The sequence below is a fragment of the Ascidia mentula genome, chromosome 3 (assembly GCF_947561715.1).
Source record: "Ascidia mentula chromosome 3, kaAscMent1.1, whole genome shotgun sequence".
Taxonomy (NCBI): Eukaryota; Metazoa; Chordata; class Ascidiacea; order Phlebobranchia; family Ascidiidae; genus Ascidia; species Ascidia mentula.
The window spans coordinates 9,305,956-9,328,484 of NC_138568.1; the positions used below are offsets into that span (position 1 = coordinate 9,305,956).

The 22,529-nt window shown below is 39.1% G+C and overlaps 1 protein-coding gene and 1 pseudogene across 1 annotated transcript; one reads left to right on the plus strand and one right to left on the minus strand.

Moving 5' to 3' along the window:
• Positions 1 to 4,479: 4,479 nt before the first annotated feature.
• On the plus strand, positions 4,480 to 5,586 carry LOC145895532 (general transcription factor II-I repeat domain-containing protein 2A-like). The gene has a single exon (XM_082984336.1). It carries the CDS (start codon positions 4,480 to 4,482, stop codon positions 5,584 to 5,586), a length of 1,107 nt encoding a protein of 368 aa, XP_082840462.1.
• Positions 5,587 to 18,560: 12,974 nt separating this feature from the next.
• LOC145896492 (U2 spliceosomal RNA) lies at positions 18,561 to 18,746 on the minus strand (annotated as a pseudogene).
• Between the last annotated feature and the right edge of the window lie 3,783 nt (positions 18,747 to 22,529).

Genomic DNA, 22,529 nt, shown 5'->3' on the forward strand with positions numbered 1-22,529 from the left:
TGGTGCCAAGAAATACCAAAAATATCTCCAGAAAAACCACACGGAAGCACCTTTGAAAAAAGATTTCCAAAACTACCATCGAGATTTACCCCAAAGGGGAAAGCACAACTACCAAAACCCGAAAACCTATCACCAATATTAAATATCATGGAAATACAAGAAAAAAAGAAAGATCGGCTTAACCAAATACACGAGCTGATCGACACCGAACCTAGTGATAAAAATACAAGTCAGGAATTCAGCAGCGAAGATCGCCGCAAAAGCTCCAAATCCAAACCTCAGATACAAATACAGAAAAATCAGCTTATGAAACCCCCAAAACCCTCGACTATAAGTCCTATTATCTCCATGCCACATCCCAAAAGATAAAGATCCCCCGATGGAAGCACAGACCAACAGAGGAAAAGGAATTCCAACGTATCTTCAAAATTAAGCCAAGAATCAACCAAACGAAACATAACCCATAAAATTATTGAAAATAGCCACATACAGAAAATATCCCTAAACCTTGACACGAACGACCTGTTGGCTATTTGCCACTGAATTATCTGTTTGCTTGTGCTCTCGGCTGAGATGCGGGCAGACAGAATAATTCCAATTATAGTTTATTGATCGAATTCAGAATTAGTCTTGTTCAAAGTAGAATCAAATCAAATAGAATGGATTATTAATAGAATGGTCAGAGAGGTGAAAGCGTTACCGTATAAACTGGATGTCACGTGACGTGCGGTATTGTGAGAAAAAGGCAGTGTTTTGTAACTACCATGCGGAGAAGTCTCTGGGGCATTATTTAAGATAAAGTGTCCCTGTCAAACGAAAACTCCCCCAATGATGGAAAACGGGAAAAAGTTCTTTTTTGGTCAAAAGGTCAAAACAGCTTCCAGCAGCGCCGTTGTCCATTCTCACTCCCTCAAAACAGTTACTCATACATCAAAAGGCGGTTTACATCACACGACCACAATTCCAAACGAATGATGCTGCACCATCACAATATACAACATCTACCTGAAATCCGGTAACAGATCCGCCACAACACGCTTCAACCAAATACGAAAACTACAGACAGACATAAATACCCTTACAAACAAAGAAAAGATAATATTAGCGGGTGATTTTAACTTTACATACGAAAAAATCGACACAATCGCAGAAACAAACAAACAGCGAATCGACACCAAATTATGGCTAGAATTGAAAGAAATACACAACTTACAAGATACTTTCAGATATCTCTACCCGAAAAAAAAATCTTTACTTATATTTCAAAAAAATTAGCTTCAAAAATAGACAGGATTTACTGCAATTTACCGGTAATAAATAAAATAAAAAGCCTTAATAACTTTTATGGACCACACAGCAGCACCAATAATCAAACTAAAGACAGAAGATAATACAAGATGGGGGGAAAACCCGTGGAAATTCAACACCAGCCTTCTGAACAACAAAGAATATGTCGAAAAAATAGCAAACACCATAGATACCTTGCAAAATAAAATAAAAACACAACTATCGGGATATCACTACTTTCTGGACATACCTGAAAAGTCAAAATTAAACAATTAGCTACTCGATACAAAAACAAGACGACCAATATAAACAAAACCAAAAAGAAATGGAACAATTAAACAATAAAGAACTAACAATTACAACAGATGTTTGCAGATACGTAAACGAAATAAAGAAATTGACCAAGAAAAAACAACGGAGCCAAAATACTTTCCCAAACCAAAAAGAAAACTTCCGAAGAAAAAACAGACAAAGACTTCCCCAAGAAGACAGTGTCATAAGAGCACTCAATATCGACGGGAAAATACAACAGACAGAGAACAAATAATTAAAGAAATAAAAACTTTTTATAAAAATCTCTGGGGTAGAGATATCAAAACGGTTAAGTAAAAGCAAGACTTTTTCCTAGAAAACATAGAATATTAAACACTGGAACCACATAACTTCGAACTATACATGACAAAACAAGAATTAAAAAAATCACTTAATACTAAAAACAAAAATGCATCGCCCGGTTTAGACGGCCTCCCGGACGAATTCTACCAGCACTTTTGGCAGGCTTTAGAATACTTCCACGAACTTTCTATTAATATATATCTCAAAAAGAACTACCACAAGACATGAAAAATACAATAGTAAAATTAATAACTTAATACCAAAACATTAGTAAACCCATAACAAAAAGATTACAATCAGAACTGAACTACAAAATAGCAATAGAACAAAAATGCGGACTAGCGCAAAGACAGATCCAACATATACACCAGAACATTAACGTGGCAATGGAGATAACACAACGATACAACATGGATTTCGCAATAATGATAACAGAAATTTTTTTTTAAATGTTCGGAAACACAACTTTGCTCTTGTGGAATATCTAGGTAGGTAAGCACCCAGACCATAGATGTCACGGCAATGCCTTATTCAAAGACAACATATACTTGAGAACCAACCCGGAGTTTCTTGCAAACCAGCAAAGGCCAAAACGCTTCACGACAAACTTCAGATCCAATTTTCTTAACCAAACGGACCAAGAAGTACAGTTGCAAGATTTCGTCTTATGGGAAAAACCGTGTTTTGCGCTGACACAACCTTCAACCTTGAAAAGATACATGCAACAATCACAACGTTCAAAAATTTAAGTGTTGTAAGGAATGCGACAGGAGACAACCCAATAGGAGTTTTTTTTTGCAACACAAGTTCACAGCTGGGAAGCCATTTTTTAAATAATAATGGGTTCAGTTTTTTTATTGAATTGAAACTACATGGACATCAGATTTCTTCCGTGACTCGAACAACTTGTTTGGAACATGAAAAAAGATGTTGAAGGTTGCATGAACCACGCAAAAAAAGTTAAAGCCTTAAAGTAATGATGGAGTTAAAAGCTTAGCAACAAAGAAACGAAATTATTCTATTACTGTGTAGTTGTTCAAAGATAAAAAAATCAAGTGCAACCATCAAACGCCTGTTGACTGCAAATGATAAAGGCCTTGCACAAGTTATGGACTACAAAATTTGCTTTCCAAATCAAAGAGAGCATTCTGTGTATTCCGAAGGCAACTCCAAATTCAGCTGCTGAAGCTAATTTATACAAGGCAACTGCAATCCTTTTTTTCAAGGGGTATAGGTGCCCTGACTGATCTATCATCTACAAATGACAATGTTTTTAAGTTCAAAATGTGTAAACTGGTTTCAAATCTTCACCAAGCAGCACAATAAGTTGTTGAAAAGTAGACTTTCTAATCTGGAAAGGTTTTAGCCAATCGGAGTCAATAAAGTTAAACAACAGTGTCCCACAAATCAGTAGATCTCAATTATTTTTTGAGATAACATAAACTGTACTCATAGAAGGAAGAAATAATCCTTCAAACCTTTGAAGCATCCAAAACCTCCGTTTTTAACTGTACCTCAGACCATAGTATACTATAACTCGCTCTGTCACCTAAAAAGAAGTAGACAAATGCAGATTAATTTAAGCTTACTGACGAATCCGGGTAAAACTTTTTTTTATTTTCTAAAACGGGTATCGCATGTAATGCCATTAATTTACAAGCAATCCCGTTCCTAGCTTATTTAGCTTCTGCAAACTTTCTCTAAAAGTTTTCTTTTCTTGTGGAAAAAGCCTTTAGATTTATTAATCTTCAATTACAGCAAGGGTCGGCAACCTACAGCTCGCGGGCCGGATCCCGCCCGCCATTGGAAATCGTCCGGCCTGAGACATATTAATTAGTTATCACAAGAATACGGCCCGCCGTCTCTTATTGAGTTCCAAACTGCAGTGTTAGCACTGTTCGAAAAAATTGTGGTATTGTTACGCCATAAAACTGGTGCGAAGGCGTAAGTACGAGATTGTCTGTTGAGTAGACTAGACTAGTCACTATAGATACAAAGAGAGATGCACACGAGCTTCAACCTAAACTTTTTTATAATTAGGATGTTAGCGAAACGTCGAAAGGTTGATGATGAGTGCCGAAATGAAGAATGGACGGAGAAGTACTTTTCCATACTACACTTTGGTAAACCCACGTGCTTAATTTGCAATCAGTCTGTTACTGTAAACAAGGAATTTAATATTAAGCGTCATTATGAGACGAAGCATTCCAAGTTTTCGGAGTACAGAGGCCAAACGAGAAAAGACAAAATTAACCGACTTAAACTCTGCTTAGAAAACACTGAATCAGAAAAAAACACTCAGGCAAGCTATGAGGTCGCCAAATCAATTGCAAAAAACATAAAACCCTTCACTGATGGTGATTTCGTGAAGGACTGTTTGATGGCCGTTGTCGAAGTCATATGTCTGGAGAAAAAAAATTATTCTCCGATGTTAGCCTTTCTGCAAGAACTGTCACAGGATGTAAAAACTCGCCAACAAGATTGTCTAAAAAATTTGCAATACTTTTCAATTGCTATTGACTTCGTGGAGTCAGCTCAAATTTTGATATTTTTGAAGGTTTCGTTGAGTTAGTTCCTATGAATGGCACTACAACAGGAGCAGATATTCTGAAGGCACTGTTGCAGTGCACTAACAGTATGAACCTCGATCTGTCAAAATTGGTGTCGGCAACAACCGACGGAGCTTCTGCAATGATTGGTAAAAACAAAGGTGCCGTTGCTCTGCTTCAAAAACATTTGGAAGATCTCGGACGCAATGACAAAATCTCAAAGGTACACTGTTTAATTCACCAGGAGGCATTGTGCGTCAAGACAACAAACTTGAAGAGTGTTATAAATACAGTGGTGAAAGCCGTGAATTTGATTTTGTCTCACAAACTGAATCACCTACAGTTTCGCCAGATGTTACTAGAAGCAGACAATCAACATGGTGATGTCCTGTATTTCTGCGATGTTCGCTGGCTAAGTCGAGGAGCTATGCTTGCACGAGTGTATGAGCTGAGAAATGAAATAGCAACTTTACTTGAAAATAAAAACATTAACGCCACAGAATTTCGTAATCCAGAATGGGTATCCAATCTTGCTTTCCTAGTAGATTTAACGTCACATCTGAACAAATTGAATTTGCAACTTCAGGGGAAAAAACAACTGATACATGAGATGTGCAGGCACATACTCGCATTTGAAACGAAACTGCGACTCTGGGAATGTCAAGTGGACAAAGAAAATTATGTTCACTTTCCTATACTGGAGGAGAGCAAACCTAGTAGCAACACTACTTTTGTCACTGTGATAGGAAATTTAATTACTGAATTTTCCTCACGTTTTTCCGACATTCGTTCTCTACAAAATAAATTCAGGCTATTCAGTACTCCGTTTGATGTGGACGCCAATACCATTCCCGAAAAATTTCAAATGGACCTTATTGAAATGGCAAAATTTCATACAAAGGGCATATCGCTGCTTGAATTTTACAAAAAGTACCTTCTTGAAAGTGGTCTTTATGCAAAAGAAATAGCATCGATGTTTGGTAGCACGTACACATGTGAACAAATGTTTTCAACAATGAAATTCACGAAGAGCAAGCTAAGATCACGCATTTCCGACGCCCATTTAGAAAATGTTCTGGTTCTTGCTTCATCTGACTTGTCACCAGAGGGCAAGCAGCATCAAGTGTCACATTAATGCTGTGTTGTTTAAGTGTGAATACATACATATATTTTGCTCTTTTTGTGATTGGTATGATTGAGATTGCAGCAATGTAGCATTATAATATACTGAAGTGAGTGTGAATTATAGTATTAATAAAAATTCCGGCCCGCCAAAGAATTGTACACTCGACATATGGCCCGTGACTAGCAAAAGGTTGCCGACCCCTGAATTACAATCTATTTCAATAGGCACAGGTGATTCAAGGTTTACAACTGGTTTATTTTAAAACAAATTGGAATGGGATTCGGATGAACTTGTCGGTTCATGCTGAGGAAGAAGAAAAAAACAGGTAATACAAACCATTGCTGTGTTTTAAAATGCAGGGTAGACGGCAAACTGGGAAAAAATTTAGATTTCTTTCGTAGGATTTTTGAAAACAATTTTATATTTTTCGCTTCAAGACTGGCTAAAAGAAACCTTCATTTGCCCATAACATCATCTTAGCATGCGACTTTGTTTTTATATCAAATCAATGTTTAGCAACATTTCATGGGTGAAAAGTACCTTAGTAAGTATACAGATTCGGTTCCATGACATACATAAGATAACTTTTATGATGTTTGTTATAAAACATTCATCACTGCACACAGCTTTTTACAAGCAGTGGGCTAGAAGTGGCTGTTGGCCATAATAAATATTATTGTTATTTTTAAGTAGTTTATACTGAAACAAAATGTACTCACAGATCCAGTGAAAGGTGACTTGTGATTACCATGGGTTGAGGTTTAAAAAATAAAAAAAATGCTATGTAAGCGTTCATCTAGCATTGGGTCGCAAATAGTTGTCAAAGTGTCAAACTAATTCACAGCACTCTGACTGGACAACAATATATGGAATGTCAGCATCATTCCAGTGCACATAGCTTATAACAAAAAATCACAAACACTGCAGTTTTAAAGAAGAGTTTGCAGACGGTGTTAAGCTTTCCAGCCTGAGCTCCCACAGGCTTTCTGGCATCCTGCTGGACAACACATTTTTTCTGACACTTTGTTATAAAACGCCCATTTCGTAATCCTTCGACAGCCTAGTCTAGTCTGCCCTCTTAGTCGCTAGACCTCTCTCGGCCCTCTTGTTATTCTCGGCATCGCGCTGTAAACGTTCGCACGTTCTTTCAATAGTTAATTCGCTGCAACTTAGTCACGTGATAAACTCTTGTTAAACGCGCAAAGTTAAGCCACCTGGGGCGGCATGATGAGCACATCTCGTTAACTTTAGCGAGCTTGCTATTGACGCAAAACCTCGCTAAACAATTCTCCGGGGATTCCACCCAGGGTGTAGGGCAGACGAACTAACCTGCTTTGCATCAAGCACAAGTAAGAGTTTTTCATACTGTTTTTTGTAGAATTACTATGATCTATTTATATTTTGCAGAAAAGAAGGAAATTTCCGAAAGGGTATTAAGTTAAGTATATGTTTTTTTTAACATTATTAATAGCTTACAATTTTGCAGGTTTCTTACATTAAAAAAGTTTAAAAAATTGCAAAGGTAAGCAGTTGTGCAAACATTTTGTACACCAAGTTTTTAGACAGAAAAGAATTCCCAGCAAGTCAAAGTAAGTGTCTGTAAATTGTAAAACACTAATCGTACACATGCATCAGTAGCCGTAATAACTGTTACTCCACAGATGGGTTCCCTTGGAACATTTTATAGAAAATGTAAGCTGTTTACAGAAATGCTTCTAATTTTTGGGAGTTCCTCTTATTGTAGGTGTTGTGCTTAAACTTAAATTATGTGGCCCAAATTTATTCAAATAATTTGACACGCCCTAGTTTTTTTAGTATGTAAATTATGAAAACACAACCACTTCAGGTTTTGCAGCACCTTATTTTTTAGTTTGAAAAAAGAGAATCCTTAGTGGTAAGTATAGTGTTGAATAATCTACGTTTGGTAATGTACAACAAGTAAAAGTATGAAAGTTTATGTGATGTTATTCAAAAATATACTTAACAAGCCAAAAAAATTTTAGTAAGTAACTGTATTGCAATACTTGTGCCATAAAAACATTTAAACCAGTCATAATTTTATTTTTTTTGCTAAGGCTCATGAAGTTAACAAGACAGTAGTAAGTAATAAGTAACTGTACAGCATTACCAGTCATTATTTTATTTTTTTTTAGACAAACGAAACCAAGGACACAGAGGTAATTACTGCAATTCTTAATCTTATCTTCAAGCACATATAAACCAGTCTACATTTTATCTTTTTTTTGTTTAGACGAAGAAATAAAAGACCCAGAGGTAACTGATGCAATGCTAATTTTGTTTCACCACATGGATGCATGTCATTTAGAATATTGTTTTTTTTTATTCAGCATCACCAATAAACTGAAGAACAAATAGTTTTGTTTATTAATCTAAGAAAAGGTTGCAACCTTCGCACAGCATAGTGGCATACACACCTCACTCGATGACAAACGATTGCACTGGCTAGGGTTTTGCAACCGTCGCACAGCATAGTGGCATGTACACCTCACTCGATGACCAAACGATTGCACTGGCTAGGGTTTTGCAACCGTCACACAGCATAGTGGCATATACAGCCGTTTAGTTTAATCAGAAATTAAAAAATATGGGTTGCAGCAGGCTTTCTAGTTAAATCATCTATTATGTCTGGCCCTTTTCATGAGGACTTCATTCAAAGCAAACCATTGACGTTGTCCACACTGCAATATTGGGTACTCTATGCAAAGATTTTTAGAAATTCCCAGTCGCTCTTGTTTACTAGGTTTTCTTACAGACGAATTTTACCAACTATGAAATGATTCGGTTCAAGAATTGGCACCGCAATCTATGGCCGTGTGCAGCCATCAATCGTCAAGAAGACTCAGGCAGGACAACACCTCTACTATATCTAGACATAGCCTGGGATAAGGACACCATTACAGGAGGAGGAGAGGGGTTCGACAGAGGCAATAGCAAGAACACAGTAGCTGGGCAATTCAATTATCAAATGCCATTGATGAGCAACCATTCAGCACAAAGATATCAGCTGGGAGATAGTATTACAAAGATACCGATCCAGTTCCTGCAAAGAGACCGCATCGTATCAGCGAAAGCGATACAAATAACACTGGCACAACCGTTCAGAACTATTTCGAGACACCGTGGTTTGACATACACTCATTGTCCCACGCGCCGATCTGTAAGCAAATGTGGACACAGATGCACGTGTACCAGGAGTCGATAAAGAAAGATCTACGTGCAGAAGTCTATAACAAGAACACAGAGAATTATGCCAGCAAGACAGACAATTTTATTGCTATTCCATACACTATGGAGGTTGACATCGAGATGTCATTACCTCGCTAGGCACAGCCTAATGTTTATTGTTGCTTTTGCGTTCCTTTGAGTTTATTTTGTGTACTATTGTGTCGTGCCAAAACTTGTATTCATTTATAGATGCTTCAAGTTGACTTAGATTTAATCGTAGACAACTACTTTAATCCTGACCAAAATGACACAAAGTGTGACACAATGCGAAAGCGAATGCAGTACAAGTGGGACGTCGAAGCTTCTGAGCGACGGAATTTTGCGCGAGAGTGCAGCAGACCCGCCCAAAGGCAGAAAGTGGGCCTTCACTACGGAAACTGGGAAGCCAGGGGTGTGGCAGAGCCCGCACGCAAGGATATATATCGGACTCCAGGAGAGGGGCAAAAGCGGCAACACTCACAAGCATGGGCTCTACATATCCAAGAGCTCAGGCGATTCGAAGACTGGCAACCCAGTGCCCAAGAAGACGATATCCAAAAGACTAAGAGAACTAGGCATCAACACGAGCTATTTGGGATCAGTAAAAGATCTGGCCGCGTACATAAAGTACATGTACAAGAACCTATCGAACGAAATACCACCAGAATTAGCAGCGGAAGTGACAAAGAACAAATTTTTTGTACAAATCGACGTCTTTTTCTTCAAAAGGAAAAGGTATCCCACCGGGGTATGCAATGTTGTTGCCCTTTAAAAACATGCTCAAAATGTTGCTTCAAATACTTTTCCTGGTTATATGCTGACATTAACCCGTGAAAGTTCGATGTCCATGTGTTACATCGATACAGAAACTTTTCTCTTTCAAAGCCAAGTTTTAATATAGCAACGACGCACTGAGTCGACCTGCAAAGGAAATCGCCGTTAACAGGCTTTTCGCGGACAGATATCATGATCTGTTTACCTGGGTTAGTTTTAATACAAACAGTGCTGCTTCTTTTTCCGTAATTGCTAGAATTGTGCTATTCTGCTTTGTGAATTTGGCCTAACGCCATGTCGTTGCAATAACTATTTTGCTCCGTTTCATCATTGTCACAAATCAATGATATTTTGTCTGACTCCTGCAAATGTGTTTGTGGCTTGTTGCTTTGAAATGGTGTTTCACACAATGGCGGTAGTATGTGTTGTGCTCCTTAAAAACAGATCCAATTGCATGCCAATCACAGCGAAGATGACGCATGTAGTCGTTTAGATAGATGCCCGGCTTTCCGCACTTGCAAGACCATTTAGTTACTGCCAAAGCCATATTTGCCTACCTTTCCCACTTGAAGAAATGAAGACAATGCAAAGAAACATAAAAAAACCTAATCAGTCTGGGAACCAGGCACATAATAAAACCTTATCAGTCTGGGAACCACGCAACAAAGGATAATAATGCGCATTGTCACGCAATAAGATATTTGGAACCATACTCGATGTAACAATACATTATGTAAGTTTGTGTTCAGTCGCAGAAGGTATTACAGAAAGTTGAAAAACATGGACGCCATTTATTCAGCAGCTGAAAAGTTCGGTTTTACTGATGAAGTAATCCAATCGAACTGATGAAGGAATTTGGACATGCATATACAAAATCATTGCAACAATATTTCAGAAACAGTATTAACAGGTGTAAACAGAATTTTTTATATTTTCGAAGTGGAACATTTTGATATTTTTGCTGGAACACCGCATGATGTCATGCACATTGTACTGGAAGGCTGCATTAAGGAAATGCTACAATGTTATATCAAAACAAAAATAATCACACTTGAGCGAATTAATGAAAGTATTGTTCATTTCAATTACACATATCTTTATCAACAAAAGTTCACCTGTTTTGATCCGGAAAGCTTCATCAATCAGCAACCCAAATGTGGACATTAGCCAGAATTTTTATATTCTCATTAATCCATTGGACGTAACCACTACGTTACTGGAACTTAACAGTTACCTTCTTTCTACTACTGTTGCAACACCATCAATTTCATTGTTCCGTTTGTTGAGTGGCAATTATTTGTTTATATTTAAGAATTTTTCCATAACAACACTATCTGCTTCACTTACCTGATAGCATATTAAAACGTGGACCAGTTGTGCAGTTTTGGGCAATGAGATTTGAGGCCAAAGTCACCAGAAACACTTCTGCATGACATACAAAGTGTTTGGAGCAAATGCGTGAATACTCATTTGCGTTTCCTACAACCTTCCCTTTTAACATTTTTATTTTCATTTGTGAATGCATTTTGGAATTAATTTTTGTTTTGAAATTAAATTGATGTTGGTGGCCCAGCGTTGCCACGCCCATCGTTAAACACCTATACAAGGGCCATCTTTGTCACGGCTATCAGGAAACCACAGTTTTAGGTGTAAGCAACTGTTCTGCATGTGAATACTCTTTACATCTTGCCTGCATGCATGAGTATATATACGATTCTTCTTCAGTCTGAAAAGTACGACGACAGTTCTAAAAATACTCCTAATGAAGTCATTAGATTTACTGAAAAAAATGTCTTCTGAAAAATGGAAAGCCCAACATGACAGCAACAGAAAATACAATAGCAACTGCGAAAAAAATATGTATGGTGCAAAAAAGCAGAAGATGGATCAGAAACAGCTTATTGTAAACTTTGCCGCTGCACAATACAATTTGTTGTAATGAATTTAAGACGTGCAATCGCGAGACCAACTATAGGGAATTGTTAACAGCCCGGTGTCAATTCCCGCTTCACCAATAAACTTAATGTGATAGGCCCTATTACGTTTTTTTTTCCAATTTCATGAAGAAATCGTGAAATTCGCGAAAGGATCATTTCTTCGTACTTGAATCTTTACTGCATCGACATCTGATTTGTCAATTGCTGCTTTTATCGCTACCGGGGTATTAACAGCCGTACTGCAGCCATCATTTTTCGTCGTCTTCTTCTAAGTTGGTGCTCTGTTGTACCACATGCAAATGCAGTTTGCTTTCTACTTAAGCATTCATCAGCATGTACCTCAATTTCTGACAATGGATACTGCCCATCACATACAGGACAACGCATTTTGACCTGAGCGGCGGGGTTAGGCGCCGTTTCTGACCTGCACAATTCGTTCTTGGTTACCTCAGGGTGTTCACCACACGCACGATTGCCTTTTAAAACCTTTTTCGGTCAATAATGTCTTCTTGTTCTCTTGTTTTTACGGGTAGGATGGATGATTGCAACTTACTAAATGTGGGAAATTATGCATTAATTCCGTTTTGAGCAGCTTAAGGTGATCACCAATTTCTTACGATTGGTAAGGAGTTTGAACATTCCGTTGCGAATGAATGCTTCCTGCTTTGTAATAAAAACAGTGATATTGTTGTTTGATCCTTGGAACGACAGATTCACAAAGTTGAGAGCCGGGAAAATACCCGACAAGTATGCCAGCCGTGAGATAACTCGACGTTCTCCAAATCATCTCTTAAAGTCGTGGTTTTTCTCTTGTGGCTTTTGGTGATATATCTTTCACATATGCTTTAAATCCTGATTTTTAACGAAATCTAACAAACAAATTCAAAAACAAGCAACGACCACCGACACAAGGTACAGTAACGTATAAATAGGAATTTTTTTGTTAAACATAGAAATGAGAGGTTTGCGTATTTTGGAGAGAATTTGGTTAGTGTGGACAATTCAGTTACAATACGAAGAGAGGTTCGCGTATTTTAGTTGGTTAGCGTGGGTAACTAAGTTACAAAACAAGAGGTTTGTGTATGTAAAAAAACGCATATTCTTTGAGTAAGCACACATCTTAAAATAACGCTTTTGTTGCAAACTCCGAGCATCGGTGTTCACTTGGAACGCAACTCCTAGAGATTACAATGCCAAAAAATTGTTTTATATTTACAATATATTTACATTTTACAGGATCAAGATAATTGCTCGACAAAGAAGTTTGTAAATAAAGGCAATGCAGTATGTGGCTGTGTGCACACTCCAAAATTAATTGTTTAACCGACTGCATTCAGTGCGATGAATGCCATGAGTGAGTGCATAGCTATTAAAAAGAAAAGTGGTCCAACCCACAGTTTAAGTTTTGTTTCAGCTACAGGAAGGCTTCAGAAAGGCTCTCGTTAGCAGTTTTGGATGAGACCACGCGAAGTATGCATGTTGCTCAGGAAATTATGCTCATATTAGCATATGAGCCAGAGATGCAAGAAAAAATAAAATCAAGTGATGAGATTGATGCAGTCAGTTCAAAGATATTGAAAAAAATTTGTCCCCAAACACTGCAACAGAGTACACACCACTGTCAACTTTAGGAGACGGTAATTGTTTTTCTTGCTCCTTATCACTCATGCTGTATGGTTCTGAAAAACACCACCTTCTATTCAGATATTACACTGCTCTGGAAATCCCTGAAAACCGAAAGTACTACGACACCAATCACCTGTTATTTAAAGATGAAATCCAAGACTCCAGAATTATAACACTCTCCTACACCGAAATTTTCCACAGCGCTGCGAAAGTCGGGGATATGCTGATTTTATCCATCTTTATGCAGCAAGTTTAGCAATGGACATAACATTTAACTCATTCATACCCAGCATTGGCCCATAAGACATAAGAAGTTCGGCTTACACTGGGAAAATAAAAGGCCATGGTTCATATTTTACTACATCGAAGGGAACAATCATGTGGACTTGCACTCAATTTTCTGGCTATACATTCAATCCAAGCCACTTTTTATTTTTATAGTGTATGATTTAGATGAAATGGCACCAATTGTAATAGCAGGTATATAGTTGGCGCATTTCTGGGCTCGGCCATGTTATTGATAAAACAAATTGTTATAGTTGCTGATTAATGCAACAATTCCATTGTTGCGACAAAAAAGGCGATTGATCCGTTTGTCTTGACCGGTATCGTGGCCTTGGAAAAGCAGATAGTACTCGAGATAAATGTGCGATTTCTGCTTGACGATTATAGGCGAAATAAAGAGCAATGAAGAGAAGTTGTGCACAAACTAGCATTGAGTGTTTTTTGAAGAAAAAAAAACAACAAACAGATGAAGACAATATCAAAGCAATTCCTGTTGAACAGACAAGGTCAGAGCAGCCGTGTTGTTCATTAAAAGAATGAACAAGTGGCCGAAAGTTTCAGGATAAGTGGGCCAAAGATTTTTCATGGGTCCAATACGACAAGGAAAGTGATGTGGTGATTTGAAATCACGAATAATCGGTCACTTAAACGATTCATTTTTCCACAAGCCTGAATTTTGAGTTCTCACAAAAAAGTAAAACTCACAAAAAAATTGCTATTTATTCGTTACTGTACCTTGGGTCGGTGGTCGGTGCTTGATTTTGAATTTGTTTTATAAACACAATAATATAGGCTTCTCTAAAACACGCAATCTGCGCAATCTATACGTTTCCCGTTTGCTTGCCTGAATTATATCTTTTCATAGACCCATTGGAAGTAAACTAAATGTCTATAAATCATAGAATTAACGTCTAGCGCCATCTTTCGGCCAACACACGCAATCTATGTTACTCAGAACCGGAACTAACGCAATCTGTTCGAAAATGGGGGCTGGAGTAGCCAACTCCTGGCTCAAAATTAATTCCGTTTTCACTGTGTCATTTTGTGTAAAGCGGACATAAACTAGCAATTGGCTACACTTGGCGAGGCGACTCATCAAGTTTACTCTGCGTGTACCACAGTTTGAGAACCACCGAGCTAGATGGCAACCATACTAAGCGTTCAGGCACATCACAATGTAATATGACCTATTGGTCAACGACATTCATACATATGGGTATGTAGAACGCTGTGTCTTTAAATCTGGTTAACCACGCTTGTGTTCAACTAAGCTGTTACATTAAGATGATAATGGTCGTTTTTACTACTTTTAACATAACTGCACTTACAATGGACACATTTTCAAACGAGTAATTAACACACTTGAGATGAAACCATTGTTTATATCGAGTGCATGCAATCCTGTTTAATTTTGATGGGTCATCATCTTCAATCGTGTATGATTTGCACATGTCTTTGCTTGCATCATACGTCGTGTGCTCAATTGACGATATGGAAAGTGATGCTCCACCAACGTATGTAGTTGGGCGACCACACCGTTTATTAGTCAAAGCCTCATGGAAACAGCAAATCCGGGAATAGACTCATCTCTGGGCAACCTACACAAGCCAAAAATAAATTATGCCCTGCTACAAGATCAGGCAGAGGTTAAGTCAATGCCAGTGAATAGACCACGTAACACGAAACGGTACGCTAATATTGCATATGAGCAACGCAAGGAGCAACGTCTAACTCGCGACAAAATTTTTAGCCTTTGCGAAGTGCAAGGTCAGACGGGTGGATTCATTTGCAAAATTTTGTTCACACCAGATTTAACAATAATTCTTGTTTTGCCAGAGATGATAACTTTCGTTAAAAAACTGTTCCTTTTGGGTCCTCAGTACAAACATCTAATTTCATACGACACCACATTCTCTTTGGGCGACTTCTATATTTCACCTCTTATTGGATGAAATGTTCGCATTAGAAATGATCCTATTTTTCCAATTGGATTTCTTTTGCATGAAAGAAAATTTCAAACTTTCCATAAAGAATTTCAAAAAGGAATTTTTAGAGAAATCGGTTTCGACGGGGTGTTGCATATACCTGTGGTTGTTAATAGGGAAGCGAGCATTGTTAATGCATTCTGACAAATTTCTCCAAAAATATCGGTTTTGTTTTGCATAAATCACATACTGCACGACGTCGAAGGATAACTTTTAGATAAACTGGTCGAAGATTTGATGAGAGACGTAAGGGACGGCATTGAAATCGCCGATTGCGTCCGCAACCTGCTCGACTATGTCGTCACATGGTATGACATCAAAAATGAAATGAGCGATGACGAGGAAGAAGAAGAGGAGCAGGATATCACTGTAGCGGACAGTGAGAGGGAAAGGTGGCGCGCCCTTGAAGCGCCGCCTCCCAGTCTGGGAGGTGCTTACAGACGAAGAAGAAGAACCACAGAGAAAGAGTCCCAAAGAAACATCATTAGATTGGTTATTGAACGACAATAACTGGGACTCCAGGACATGCAGCCATAAAGGAATAAGTGCACAATGCATGTGCCAACAGGAAAGACTGGAGATGGAGAATCTGAGGAACTTGGAGGAAACGGATGCAGTCATGGAGGCGGCTATTGAAGCCGGACTGTTTTAAGTACGTACGGGCTTCACCGTACAATGTAAAAATGTACAGGTACTGGCAAGGGCCAAGTACAGATATAGTAGTACGTACCGTGTTGTGTTGTTTTTAATAAAAGATGTTGATTGAAACAATGAGTGAGTTTGTTAAACACACCGAACTGAAAGGAAGGGGGGGGTTAAAGGGGTGACGTCATAATAGATGACACGTAGGTATCCTTCTGGAAACAAAACAAAAAAGCAAACACTTATTCAGTGTGATGGGTGCGACTGCTTTCTGCTACAAAGCAAGTCCAAACGTGGCTCTATACTTGTTAATGCTAGTCTCAAGGCGATTTCAATGTTGCTTAGGCTGGAACAGTATTTTGTTTTGATTTCCGTCAACGTTGAAAACGCTGACTCACAAAGATACGTCGAGACAAACGGCAGGAGTGTGGTCACTGCTGAGTCAGATAATGATGGATATTCCGCTCTGACGTTTAGCCAAAAAGTGTGAAGCTTTTTTCCAGAAAATTCAAGCCGCAACTGAGAATCAGAAGATAGATCAGCAAGTTCTTCCTGAGATATGAGAGAGAGATGCTCGGTACTTTGTTTTTGCGTTGCAAATGGGTTTTGGATACAATCTAATTTGATTTGTCCAATTCTGGAAGAAAATACTTCTGAAACTGTTTCAACAGATTTGACAAATGGTCGATTACCAGAGGTTTGATAACGTTTGATTCCACACCATTTGTTAGCCAAAAACTTTTCTGTAAATGACAACATTTCAAATAAATCATTTTCAACTTTTTGTTTCCAGATGTTTAATTTTTTGATGAAGGCTTCAATTTTTAGATTTCAATGTAAAAACATTAGTGTTTCTCCTTGGAGGGACAAATTAAGTTCGTTCAGTTTTTCAAGCAAATCTGACAAATAGCATAATTTCAACAGCCAGCTCTCATTGCGAAGATGGTGGACCATATCTGAATTTTTGTCCGTTAGAAAAATCATGACTTCATTTTTCAACATTAATAGCCTTTTTAAAGCTTTTGCTTTTGAAAGCCACCTTACTTCACAATGCAGTAAAAGGGTTTTGAACTCCTGATTCCATTTCGCCACATAAATTTGCAAAAATACGGGTATTGAGTGCGCGACTCTTAATAAAGTTAATAACTTTCACAGCATCTTGCACAACAACATTTAGATCAGGAGAAATCTTTTTGGCTACTAGGGCCTCTCGATGAATCAGTGTGTAAAAGTAATAGGTGTATCACTCGCAGATCGCACTCTTGCATGAAACCAAGCTGTATATCCTATCATTGCAGCAGCTCCGTCAGTACATACAGTCCGTCCAAAATAACCCCACTTCCTTGAAAAAATCATCAACTTTCTGAAAAATATCCATCCCTGCAGTACGTTCATGCAATGGTTGACAAAACAGTAAATCCTCGTGAATGTCGTTCTTGTAAATGTATCTAACGTATGACAAAAGATATGCCATATTGCAAATGTCCGTCGACTCATCAAGCTGAATGGCAAATTTACGGCTTTCTTTAGTTCGTGGAATGAGTTGCTCGCCTCCGTGACCTCTTTCGCCGCATATTGGGCAAAGTTTTTTTGGGGGCATTGTGTCGTCCAGTGTCCACGTTGGTTACAAATTGTACAGACTGGGCCAAAGCTCTCTCCGGGTTTGCCAATTTTTATATTATGTCCAAATATTTTGGTAACATATTTTATATTTGCCTTTTTGAAGTCTTCTATGAAGAGGTGAACATAACCGTTGTGTAGGTTCTTGTATTTTTTATGAGTTAGAAATTTATGGTCGGCGTATTTCCCCCATTTTAAGTCGTTGACGGCCTTTTCAAAGTGTTCTTTTGTCATCTCTAATGGAAGTGGGTACAATGTGAGTTGGGTCCTGGGTTTCGGTGGAAGTTTGGCTTGGATTATTAGACTAAAATGGTCGGACATCTCAAAATCTGTAGGCTCTTTTAATTCTTCTAACATTGTTTTTCTTGTCTCGAGTGCGAAATCAAGATCGGCATATGTGACTTTATAGCTGGATTCTCTTTTGTTCATAGACTGCATTTTTTTAGGACAGTGTCGAAGAGGCCTATGAACTTGTCTAGGGGAAAGTAGTCTTGGTTCAGTATTTGTATGTATACTGATCTGTCTTCTTCTAGGAATTTTTCCTTCGCCATTGTCTCTAGGATTGCGTGGGTTATTTAAGAGGGTAGAGTACGGAAAGGTTTATGGTGAAGGCCCCCGTCAGGTATGCTTTGCACAGCTTCTTGAGAGGTAGCATTTTTGTCGTCCGTCCTTGTGTTTGCCGCATTGTGCATTTCACGGCTTGTTTTATCTGGTCTCCGACAAGCACAACAACCAAATGTGCCGTTAAATTGATTGTTCTCCCGTCCTCCCTCTCTACCTCTCTTTCCTTGGCGTGTGCATACAGACACACACACACACACACACTCATGGGATGCACCGCTGTTTCGTGCAATTGTTTTGCGAATGATTAACAGATGGTTATTCCCGCATGTGTGGGAATGTGGGTAGTGCAATACCAGGACAACCCGTGGGCAGGTCGAAGCAAGCTCCGGCACCGTGCCCCCTGTCCAAAAATCAGGTTAATACAAAGACATGCAAGCGAATCGCTTGCGTCCCGGGTATTAAACTGAGAAGAGCAGACTTTTTTGACTCTACACCTCGTTTATTGAAAAATGGACACAATTGCGACATAAATCAACATTGCGGAGGCATCGCCGTATCTCAGATCGCGTTGCACGCACGGCCTCCACCGTGATATAATTTTCCTGTTGTGTTAGGTTTGATACTGAAAGAAACGAATATTGATTATAGTTTATGCTAATATTATAGGATATTGTTTATTTATGTTTGTTTAGTTTGATGATAATGATTCTGTGTAGTTTAACTTAATTATTATATTGAGTGGGGACAACGACGGTCGAACAATAAACGGGGAGAGGAAGAAGAGGGGATGGGAGGATACGTAAAGTAAAATGTAAAGTGGCCGCCGTTGACCCCATATAATGATTGTAATAGGATGCGGCTAGGGGCTTGACTGGTGCGGGCTGGGCTCCTAAATGCGAAAAGAATCAGAAAAAACAATATGTGTTGTGATGATCGTCCTCCTTTTGTGCGATAAAAAAAAAAAAAAAGGAACTACAAAACAATAACATTATAAACTTTAAAGATTAATTTATATATTGTGTAAAAAATTATAGTGAATTTGTGCCAATGTGTTAATTTATAATAGGAGGACGACGTGACAGGAATATGTTTTATTTTTTCACGAAATTAACACAAAATTCGCATCTTACGGGCGAAACAAAAATGACAAACGAGTGCTCGTGAGTTCGCCGTGGCCCCCTGGGTTATCTTTAAGAGGGGCGTCCAGTCTTGGTAGTTGTGTGTGCGCTAGGGACGCCCCATGAGTGATCGGGGGGTAACGGCTCGACGGGAGACGGCGACAGGGGGTTCTGGCTTCCATTGTTGTTTGAGCGCTGGTTTGGATCTTCATTGATGGGGTTGTTTTTTTTTTGGTTTGTTTGGAATGTTCATTGGGAGCGATGGGAGAGGGCGCCGGGTAGTGTTGGTTGCTTCAGTGGTGCTGGCGCCCTCTAGCCGTAGTGTATTGTTCGTAGTAAATCGGTCGGTTTTCCATATTGGTTGGTTCTTTTTACCCCTGACGCCGCCGCCACGCCGATCATCATACGTGGGAGTAGACAAAATGGAAAAAAAGGGGGAAAAGTACCAGCCTGCACAATGATCTAAAAACAAAATTACGGTGGTTTAAAGTCAAGCCCACTATAGCTATCACCCTACACCAGGACTGCCACACGTGGTGGCTACCCCTCAAGGCCAGAGCGGAGCACTCTCTGGCCAGGTCCGACTGCTGACGACCCGTAATGCCAAGGGCGGAGAGGGTGGAATTATTGCCCATGGCATAGCTTCCCAGAGAGCCCACTATAAAAGTGAGGAACCTGACCTTTTTTGTTGGTGGCGCGGGCCAGGTTCCCGCAGAGCTCCCTGTATTTGCTTTCTTTGCGGGCCGCAGCAGCGGCAAGGGCATCCTCACCGTTTTCGAACGGGCACGCGAAGTCGACGACCAATAACCCGCTGGCACCCTCTAGCACCAAATCCGACCGCAGGTTCTCGCCCGTCGCCTCCGCATGCGCCGAACAAACTCGGTCGACAGAAATCCTGGTGAAGTTACCTGTTGGTATGTGACTCCTCACCTCCTCCAAAATCCGGTCATGGCGATGTAAAATTTTGGGCATGACCGACTGACAATGATTCAGTACATGGGGGAGGGTCTCGACTTCGTAACCGCAGCGGCAGCATCGCAAGTCCTGTTGGGCGCGTCTTCGAAATCGTGACCGAACCTTCTTGGTCGGAAGGAGGTATAGGCGTGCTTTCACGGCGAATATATGTTTTTAAAGGTGAGAAAATCTGTTAATATGTGTGATTGTTACATTAACGGACTGTGATCATTTATTAATGCAGATTGTGAAGTTGTTATGTGCGACTTTCATCGAGAGCAGGCATGGGATCGCTGGGTAAAAACATCAGAAAATAACATTGGGAATGACAGAGAAAATGTGTTAGCTTTAATGAGAGCTGTTGCCAATGCTAAAAGCGAGGGATGTTTTCAAAAATGTTTTAGATAATGAAAGGGGTTAGCAGAAAAAGAACAGTGCATATGTAGCACACTTATATTTATTTGATATGTTTTAGAGATGGTTGTGGGTTTACCGTGCAGTAATAAATTTTGGAGACTTCATACTAGCAGAAATACTTTCAATGGCGTGGGTCTCTGCATCACGTTTGTCGATCGAAATGAGTTTATTTCATTGTGTTAGTTAAAAATATCCCAATTAAATCAGGTGTATTTTCCGCAAAAAGACATGATGGGTTAAATTTGTTGCCTTAATATTATTAATGCGCTATCGGACTCTCGAGTGAATCAATACTATTAAAACGGCAAAAACCGACCTTTATCTCATAAGAGGCAAAACAATAATGTAGAAAAATATTCAGTGTTTCTTTGCCGTTAACCGCACAGCACACCAAACGTCTCACTAGGTAACGTAACTAAAAATCCGTACTGCGTATATGAAAGCCTCGGTAGATATGTGGAAATCCGGTACATAATATATAATGAGATGAAATGTGACGGATATCCAAAGTTATTCGGTTCTGCGTCAACCAAAAGATGTAGCTGCACGAAAAGAAGCGGCGACCAAAAATATTAAATATCATGACATGAAATGTGACTGTTCAAAATGGACGAAAGTGTAAAAGAAAGATGAAACATAACACAATTCATACAAACGGGAATGGCGGCAGTTTGACGGTGTCAATACGTAGACAGGGACTAAACAAAATGCGGTTGCTATAAATAGTTTCAAACGACCAGCACGAGTCGTACAGACAACTACGTAGATGAACAATACGCACAAGAAATAGAATGGCATGGGCATTGATAAAGGAACTAGAGCATGGGTTCCCAACCTGTGGGACGCGACAAAGATGTGATAAATTTTTTTAGACTACGTGCCAGCATCGTGCTCAGGCATTGTCATTAAAACGTCACAGCAATTATTGTCATTAACAATGAAAGTATAAAACAGTAGCCTAAAAGCAGTTTTGGGCGTTTAGTTGTAGCATTGAGATATCAAGGTGCAGTGTTTTTCTTAAACTCTGGTCATGGGGAAGAAGCGTAAATATGTTTGGTTTGGCTTTACCCGCATAATCTGCACTGGCACTGAGAAGCCTCTGCGTGTTTTGTGCAACGTGGTGCTCAGTGCTGAATTAATGAAGCCGTCCAAATTAGGTCGCCATTTACACACCATGCATCAACAACACGTTAAAAAAGATTTAGAATTCTTCAAACGTCATGAGGCAGGTTTGAAACGTCAGAGATTTGACTTGGGAGGAAGTTTTCATCAAGGAAATGCGGCCAATTTACAAGCATCATACAAAGTTGCACTTGAAGTCGCTAAACAAAAAAAGCCTCATACTATTGGAGAAACGCTCGTGAAGCCATGTTTGTTAAAAACTGTAAAATTATTTCTTGGGGAGGTGAGGCAAAAATGAAACTGTCGGAAAGAGCAAGTTGTGAACGAAATAAAAGCATCTCCGCTGTTTTCATTTTAAGTTGACGAGTCAACCGATGTCAGTTTGAGATATGTACATTCAGGTGATTTAAAAGAAGAATTCCTGTTTTGTAATGTGCTGGAAACAACAAGTGCAGATGTGATGAAAAACATAAATACTTTTTTCGAGTCAACAAAACTGCCGTGGTCTCGTGTTGAGTTCCTGCTATGCTGGGCTCACGGGCTTCCAAAAATAAGTTAGCAAAACATTGCCAACTACTTTGCAGGCTGTACTAAACCCGGAAGTAAAAATTGTCAATTACATCAAATCTGGAAGCCTTAGTGCAAGGAGATGAATTCCAAACACGAAGTTCTTTTTTCAGACG

What these genes read in the sequence shown, in the direction of transcription:
- LOC145895532 (XM_082984336.1), top strand. Translation starts at nt 4,480, where the DNA reads ATGAATGGCACTACAACAGGAGCAGATATTCTGAAGGCACTGTTGCAG.